Source organism: Poecilia formosa, unplaced genomic scaffold (assembly GCF_000485575.1).
Source record: "Poecilia formosa unplaced genomic scaffold, Poecilia_formosa-5.1.2 Scaffold2363, whole genome shotgun sequence".
In the NCBI taxonomy this organism is placed as follows: Eukaryota; Metazoa; Chordata; class Actinopteri; order Cyprinodontiformes; family Poeciliidae; genus Poecilia; species Poecilia formosa.
Genome location: NW_006802302.1, coordinates 2,079 through 10,938, shown reverse-complemented (window position 1 = coordinate 10,938; position 8,860 = coordinate 2,079). Strand labels below are relative to the sequence as shown.

The 8,860-nt window shown below is 37.0% G+C and overlaps 1 protein-coding gene across 1 annotated transcript; it reads right to left on the bottom strand.

Moving 5' to 3' along the window:
* Window positions 1-3,778: 3,778 nt before the first annotated feature.
* On the bottom strand, window positions 3,779-7,975 carry LOC103133200 (perforin-1-like). Its single transcript, XM_007544974.2, has 3 exons — window positions 7,840-7,975; window positions 7,125-7,660; window positions 3,779-5,151 (listed from the first exon to the last, which is right to left on the bottom strand). Exons 1-3 carry the CDS (start codon window positions 7,888-7,890, stop codon window positions 3,966-3,968), a joined length of 1,773 nt encoding a protein of 590 aa, XP_007545036.1. The 5' UTR covers window positions 7,891-7,975; the 3' UTR covers window positions 3,779-3,965.
* Between the last annotated feature and the right edge of the window lie 885 nt (window positions 7,976-8,860).

The window sequence follows — 8,860 nt, the reverse complement described above, 5'->3', positions numbered from 1 at the left end:
ATAGATTAATAGTTTTACTGGACAGAAATTACAAAGAACAAATCTGGTTCTTAATCAAATCCTAATGAGTCAAATTGAAAGTGTCATGGAGTCACTGAACATCACCATGACATTAACACTGACATGAAAAATAATATTGAAGAAATAAATATATCAAATCTAATTAAAAACATAAATAAGTGATCAGTGGTCTGTAAGATATATTTATTCTCAGTATTAGATATGGTGTCAACAAACCCATCGCACTTCAACAATATTATTTCACCTTTTATCTGGAAATAGTGTCTGTTTATTCTTGCCATGCAGTCTCTGTATTAATTATTGCTCTAAAGGTCTTGCCATACAAGTTTATTCCTCTGTACTTACTTTAGTTTCTTAGTTTATTCTTGCATTTTGTTTTTCATTCATTTCTATTTAGTTTTCATTGATTAGTATTATCATCTCTTGGTTTATTGCTATGTCCACTTTAGTTTCTTTCCCGTTGCTATATATGATTTATTTTATCGTTTATTGACCATCATTAATCTTCACTCATCACCTGCTGCGCCTCCTAATCGTCATGTTTCACATCATGTGTTGAGTTTTCACTGTCCAGCGTCGGATTCTCTGTTTTTATGCCATAATTCACATCTAGTTCGTCACTCCGTTTTATGTCCCGCTTCTCCTGTTTCAGAGTTTTTTGGGGGGGTTTTACCCCCAAAGGTGCGCAGCGGTCGGGAAATGTATCGATAGGGAAAAGGCAGACTGACATAAACGCAAGGCAAACAATTTCTGTATTCTGATTATTGAAATTTAAAAGTGCTGTGGTACCGTTGTTCTATCACACCCGTTTCATACCGGACCACGGTGTTAACGCTATAAAATGAACGCTCTCTATCGTGGTTTCACCCATGGAGGGATTTCTTTATTTAAATGGGTTCATTTTTCAGAGGGATACACAGTGAGGTGATTTTAGCTACCAGTAGCAGGAGAACAGAGCTGCGCCAAGAAGCTAACAGACACTGAATAGAAGAGCTGCCATCGATACAGTTGCAGCCAAGCATGGTTTAATGTTACACAATACAGTTTTACCAAGTTGCTCAAAGTCTAAACTGGCATTGTTGTGCATTTAAGGTGTAAAGTTTACCTTCAACCAAACGCCCCCCAAAGGCATCCCAGCGCCCCCCTTTTGTAAAAATGTCCACCAGCGCCCCCTGCCGTGCTCTGAACGCCCCCTGGGGGGCGGTACCGCACACACTGAGAACAGCTAATCTAGACTAAACGGCGTGTTGCACTTCTTAAACAGGAAGACTTTTCACAAGAGCGTTCAGAAATAAGTGAAAGCAGCAAGATATAACTCATGACTAGAATGCCCACTAGATGGTGGTGTTGTACAAGAATTATGTTTTTACTGTTCTCAGATTCAGCATTCTCTTAACTACGCTTTTCTATGAGTTGCTAAATACATCATTGTTACTATGCACTGCCTTCCCAGACTATTCTAATAGAGAGACAAATTATTAAATTACTACATGGATAATTCTGCATTCAAATATTCAAAACTAAGTCAAGCTGTCACTTGATCAAATGTGTTTCTGCAGGCATTCTGAACTAAAGATGTTTCATATGGAAAGTTTCTCAAGTCTTGCTGTGTTTAGTTGATCTTTCTATATTCATTATTGCTTTAGATATGTTGCCATATAAATTCACTTTGTCATATTATTTTCTTTGTTCATATGAATTTATTATTATAGATCAGTGTCCCCTTGATTTGTAGTTCCTTTGTGCCTCAGCTTTATTTGTGTCAATTATTTACCTTCACTAAGTCTCCCTGTTTCATCTCCCTTGTTCTTAATTCCCTGATTAACTCACCTGCACTCTATGTCATTTTCCACTCTCTCCTCAGTTTATGAGGTTTTCATTGCTGGTTCTCCACCATTTTCTTAAGGTGTGCTATCTCAAACTTTTTACTGGCCTAGTCTGGTCAACACTCTGAAAAGTACATTTTCTGGGAACACCACTGGTTCAAACCATGTAATTTATGTTTCCCCGATTAAAGTTTTCAGCATGCCCATTCTAAGTTCATGTCTTGTATTTTGGTCAATCCTTAAACCTAAAAACATGACTAATGTCGGAATGGGTAACCCTGAGGTGGCAACATTCAACTACCTGAGAAGATGTTCTTCTACTTGGCCTCATCAAATCCTCAAGATTATCGTCCCATTAAAACAACACTTTCATTCCTTAATAAAAACCATCGCTGTAACTACATCAATGTTCTGAAAACAAAATTTGTAATCATTGTAGAAAACTGCAAAACAAAATTATGTCAAATGGCCATTATGAATATTTAATCCACAACATATCCATGCAGTTATTCAGGTTATCAACATTTTCTAACAAAAGATGTAGTCTGTCTTTTGGACAGACTAAATCTTTTTTAGATGTACTTTTAGCTTGGAATGACCAAACTTCCAAGCTCTAAGTCACTGAATGCTAACATAGCATTCACTTTTACTCCAGCACTCAAAGTGATAGTCTTCACAACTTATACAAGAGTATAATGTTAAAATGTCATATCCCATGGTTCTCCAATAGAGGTAAAATTGACATTAATACTCTGTTTACCTCACTGAGCAAACAACTAAGCACAAAACATCCCCAGTTAACCTGATATGCACACTGTTTTGGTGCAGCAGAACCAAAACAGTTAGCACACTGGATAAACCCATACATGCTTGGATGAACATTGAAACTCTATGTTTGAGGTATCTATCTCAACTACTAGAGATAGTAGTAGAGTTAACCAAAAAGTAAAAAATAATAATAAATAAATAAAATTGTGTCAAATGGCCATTGTGAATATTTGATCCACAAAAAATCCATGCAGTTATTCAGGTTATCAACATTTTCTAACAATAAATTTAAACTGTCTTTGTGTGCTTACTTTTAGCTTGGAACGGCCAAACTTTCAAACTCTAAGTCACTGAATGCTAACATAGCATTCACTTTTACTCCAGCACTCAAAATGACAGTCTCCACAACTTATGCAAAAGTATAATGTTAAAATGTCATATTCCATGGTTCTCATGCACTACACAAGCCCAATAGAGGTAAAATTGCCATTACTACTCCGTTTACCTCACTGAGTAAACAACCAAGTTCACAAAATACCCAGTTAACCTGACATGCACACTGTTTTGGTGCAGCAGAAAGCCTTAGCACACTGGATAAACCCATACATGCTTGGATGAACATTGAAAAGATATCTAAGGTTTCTATCTCAACTACTAGAAATCTCTGAGTTAACCAAAACGTCACACACACACGAAAAAAATTGACACTTAATTCCTTTAAAGTGTAATTTTTGAGCGTCAAAATCAAATTTTGAATGAAAGTTTAGCAGCGTCAGTAGGAGGTGGGTGAACAGAAACATTCACATAAAATGAAGTGTCTGACATTTCCTGTCCCATCCAGTGGATTCCCTTCCGTCACCGCTGCAAGCTTGCAAATGCATCCTACTCGAAAGCTTATTTTTCATCCATTTGATAGAATCTTGGCCAGGTTATTTGATTGAAAAGTGCTCTAATTTGAACTAAAGTTATTGTCAGAAAGAATTGTTCACATTAGCAACTTCCCAGTGAGTATTGCCTAAAATATACTGTGAAATGAAGCTTCTGCCTGTATTTAAAATTAGAGACGTGAAAAAATACAGTCGTCTGTTTAGAGAAGTCCAAATATGGATTTTAATATAATAAAACATTCTCTTAACACTTACAATAATGAAAGAGACACTTCATTGTCTTTGTGGATGCTTTATTGAAATATTTTGCAGACAGGAAAGAAAAGTAAAAGCAGGATTATCAGTAGGTATTTTTGCTAATATATAATAGTGACATGATTTTACTGCAAAACTTTTCCCACACAAAAGTGAAAGAAGACACATTACAAGCAAATGCATTTGTTTTCTTTTTCAACAAATTATCTCAAAACTGGTCTAAACCTGCCTGTCTGGTTGGTTTAAAAAACTTCTTCATGGAATTGCCCAGCAGAACCCCATTTCTGGTGTAAAACTCTTTGGTCAGTGAGGGGTCCATGGGGGAGGAAATGTACTCATCACACCGACTTCCTCCCAGACTTGGTGCACACTCCACAGAGTAAGAGAAGAAAAACGTTCCATGATTAAACATGCAGCTATCTGACACATTCGCTTTTCGAAGATCAAAAGAGCACTTGCCAAGCAGATCACTATTCCAGCGTGTATCCTCATCATATACAGAAAATGTCAACTTGTTTTGCATATTGATGACAATGGGTCCAAAATCAAATTTTTCTGGCCATCTGGGATTGTCATCATTACTGATTATTTTGGTGCGCTTTAGCTGGTCACCATACTTAACCTCCACTGAACCATCTGTCTTGCCAAAGGTATCACCATACAGCCCCCTTGCATAAAGTTTATACACCTTCAATGTTGCCAGACCTTTTCCACCAGGACAACAGTTTGCCTTGACATTCTTGTTGCTGTTACACACACAAGCACAAGGATCTCTTTTGTTGGATCTATGTCCAATTTGACAGGATTCAGAACATTTTTTCAGCACTGCATTTTTTAAAATGTACTGTTCCACTTCTTTTTTCAGGCCTTTTTTTGCACGGTGATTATCTGGAAGTATGGTGTGAAGCGGTTTCAAGTTATACTGCACGACATCAGGTATGGTTTTAAGAGAGTTTAACCAGTTTTTGTACACATCAGGGTCTGAACCACCCCCAAAAAGTGCAACTTCCATTTCATCCCCACCAGTGACCTCTGTGAAACGCTCATTAAATTCTGAACTGAAACTTTGTCCTGAGTTCAATTTTTTCTTCTTGTCTTCACAGTGTTTAGTCATGGCTTTAACACTAGCGCTGTTAGCAAAGCTAGCTGATGCTTCAACCGTCAAACAGTCACTAACATCTGTTGCTGTAAACCCATTCATGGTTGCCTTGCAGGTCTGAAAAGAGGTTGTTGCCTTTATTTCCCCTCCAAGATACACCTGTGTGATATAATGAGTGCCATACGTGTCGATCAGGTCGCGATATGGTGATGCTTTTCCAGGACAATATGGAGGCAGAGAGTTCACAGCTGCGAGAAAGTCATGACTCAAAGGAGGACTAGTGGTCAGTCTGTACCTGTGGAGCAGAGAAAGAATGAAAAGAAGTAAAGGATTGTCACAGAGTCAATTTGAAAATATCATGGTGGTACATGAACATGTTGATGTATGATTTAATCATTTTCACAACCTTTCCAAAACCCATGTTGCAAATTTTATTAGAACAGACGGGGGAGCTGGTGGGATCACCTTAAAAACTTTTATAATTTTCCAAAATCTATCTTATAAGTAGAATTACTGATTTAATGCAATGTATTGATTATTGAATGTTGCAGTTTGTATGGTATTAAACACACAACTTCATTTCATCGATACCAGATACTCCTAGGTCAGACTCAGCATTTGATCCGACTAAAAACACAGGAATTAGTGACTCCTTACACTAAGTAGACCTACAATCACATATGTAGACTTTCAGTCACCCAGATTATGACAATCCGTATGTTTTCTTATTTCTCGAAGACTTTTCACATTTCATCCAAAAAGCATCCTCAGTTCTGAACATAGTTGGAAGTAACAAAATATAAAGTCCCTTTTCAGCTAATGCCTACTTGTTATCTTGACTTAGATTTACTCGTTTCTTATGGTTTTCCATTAAGTACTGGTTTTGGTACCAGCCCCTTTACATGACCAGCGTTCCAAGTAAACCTGAAAATGTGATTCATAAGTGCTGTGATTCATCACATCCCAAATTAGTTAACAGGCTGTTCAATGGAAAAAACATCGCTTGATGTTAGTACCTGATTCAAGGTTTGGAACTTGGCAGTTCATGAACTGAAATAGCGAATGATGAATCAGAATCTATAAATCAGATGGAAGCTTAAAGGCAACAGTCACTGCTTGTTTACAGTATGAAGTAAAATATAATCTTAAAGAAAATGTTAGAGAAATTAGGATTCAGAGAGAGTAAGATCCTTAACATACAACACGATGTAATTAAGATACTCTAAAGACAAATACATTTCAACACGTAGTTATCTGCTTAATAGCAGTCTTCTTTCTCCTCTAAAATTTGCTAATTGTCCAAAAACCTGAAAAATATTGATTTCAATTTTCACCTCTGACTTTAACCCAGATACAGACCCCACTAGTGTCTCAGTTAACGTCATCCTTCCTTGAAGTAGCTTGTAACTGACCTGCTTTCCGTCGCGGGTGGTTTGCTTTGAAAACTAACCTCAAGCTTTTCAATTGTCACACTTTTTTGCTCACCAACTGCCTGTCTCTGTGTATAGTATGTTCTGATTTGCACTTTATGTATACTCTAATTTGTAACACAAAGATTCAATGTTTGCTTCTCTGAGATTTGGGTTTGCAATTTTGTAAATTATGTTTGCTCTTCTTGATAAAAAAAAATAAAATAAATAAATAAATCTGTGTTTTATCTGTTATTTATTGTTTTTGTGCTGTTATGTGAATTTCCTTCTGGGATTAATAAAGTATGAACATTCAGTCATTCATTCTACTTTTACTAATTGTTCTGTATTAGTATGTTAATATAATTTAAAAATCAAGCTCATGAAGTTTATATGTAATGAAACATAATATATAACACTGGGTTACAAAAAATATTTTTTGGAAGTTCAACTGAATTAGGACTATTTTTACACCGCTGAATCCAAAAATGACATTCATTTTCCTCAATCAGGCCAGGTTTTTGTTCTAATTTGATTTAGAGAAATCTGATCTTCTGACTGAATCAATAACATTTTTGTAACATTATCAGTTAATTTTGGTTAATATTTCTCACCAAAAAAGGTTGTACACAAAAAATATGTTTTCTAACAAAGAGTATTAATTGTTCTAAACCTGGATTTCTGTAAATCAAATAATAAACACTCACAAGGGTAAGAACATGTATATTGAACATTACATCTTCATTGTGCAAAGTTCTCCATCTCTTTTCTGTCCTGATGGAATCTCATTTAAAACATTTCTCAATGAACACAAAAGACACCCATCCAACTCTTTAACAGCATCCATGTGCATCCTCACCTGTAAAAGTTACAATTGACCGACTGCCGGACAAATTCGTAGCGATCGCTTTTGGATTTTTTCATTCCAAATTCAGAAGCCCTGGAGTGTGACCCTCCAAGGCCAACACCAACACTGACTGAAGGGTCGACAGGGATTTCCAAACCGATCTTCCAGTCGTTGGAGACCGATGATGTGGAATCGTTGACGAGAGATTCGACAGAATCATAGAGCATGCTGGAAACCTTCATACTGCACTTTGGGAAGCTTCTCCAGTCCACCACAGAGACTGGGACCTTCTGGTTCTCTCCATTCTGGTATCTGTTTCTGTACATTTTGCAAGTGCCATTTCCAAGGTCCCATGTCTCAGTGTCGATGACATAGGCACCTTTCCTCTCCATTGTCACAATGTCATAGCCTTCTCCACCCAGGTTGTAGCCGGGGACAAAGTGAGCCGTTTCACATTGTTTTGGAGAACCAATAAAACTCATGGTGGATGAGAGTCCAGGAGGAATCCACATCCAAAACAGGAGCATGAGCTGCCAAAAGTTTGCCATCTATGGGGGAATAAAATCAAGGAACATCACACAAAAACACAAAATCCACAGTGTTAATTTTAAATACATTTCCTCACTGCTTGGAATGGTAACAGAAAATAAAACAAATAAAGTTTTGTTTTAATATATAAATAGAAAATAATTGGAGCAGGCAAGAGGGAAATATCTTGGCACCTTACCTTGACTGTAGATGGCAAGTTCTGGTCAGTGGTTTCCAGTTTCCAACTCATTTACACCACTAAAGAAGAGGTGGAGCGACAGTGTACAAATGTGATTCTCACATGTGTTATTCTTAGTTTAATTTAGCAGTTGTCTTGCATTCACAGTGAAATGCAACAACTTCTCTTGAAACTCTCAAGGTTTTGTTTGGTGGTGACAATGTGAGAAATTGGTTTTGTCTGCGTTTATCAGTCCCTGTGTCATGGCAACCTCTTGATTGGTTCGAGCTGTCTGACGTTTCTCCTGATTTCCCCCAGTGTTTGTACTCCCACCTGTGTTCCCTGCTCCCCATCGGATCTTTGTTGAATGTCGTGTCTGTAGGCAGACATGACAGGAACTCTCTAGCCCCTTTGCTCACCTGTGCTGCCTGGACTTCTATTCTCTTTGTGGATCACCTTTAAAGTCATCATTTTTCATCACAACCTGGGTCCAGCCGGGTCCATTCTCATCAACTCACCAAACTCCAATTCATGACAAATAAGCCATTTGAGTCAATTGCTTTTATTACTCACTTGATCATTGCATTACTCTAATGACAATGTCTCCAGCCTTTCCCTTTTTCTATGTTTCAGGGTTTGTTTGTTTTTTTTTATCTCTAATGTTAATGTAAAAGAGTTTTTTCACCTTCTTGCAAATTTGCAGTCTCACTTTAAACATGACATATTGAGCAATACTGTATGTTTAGACAGAGTTAACATGAACAAAAATGCATCAAAATAGTTTTTACGTGCTTGGAGTGCTTCTGTCATTAAAATGCCCTTGATGTTGCGCCATAAATTTATTAAAGTCTAGAAGGTGCCTTCAGGTCTGAAACTTCTGTTCTAAGCCTCATCACTACATGTTATCTTATCCTTCACTGTTTTGTGGCTGCATGAAAATATAAAAAATAACACTATTATAAAGTTCTTCAGAACTAAAACTACAAGACAACTACTTTCTCAGTTTGTATTTTCTTCTTCTTAATGAAATCTGTAAATGACT

Bases quoted from the DNA above. Each gene is read 5' to 3' on its own strand.
- LOC103133200 (XM_007544974.2), bottom strand. From the start codon at position 7,890: ATGAGTTGGAAACTGGAAACCACTGACCAGAACTTGCCATCTACAGTC. The intron at 7,661-7,839 runs GTAAGGTGCCAA...ATTCCCCCATAG, and splicing joins ACTTGCCATCTACAGTCAAG to ATGGCAAACTTTTGGCAGCT. The intron at 5,152-7,124 runs GTGAGGATGCAC...TCTGCTCCACAG, and splicing joins GTCAATTGTAACTTTTACAG to GTACAGACTGACCACTAGTC.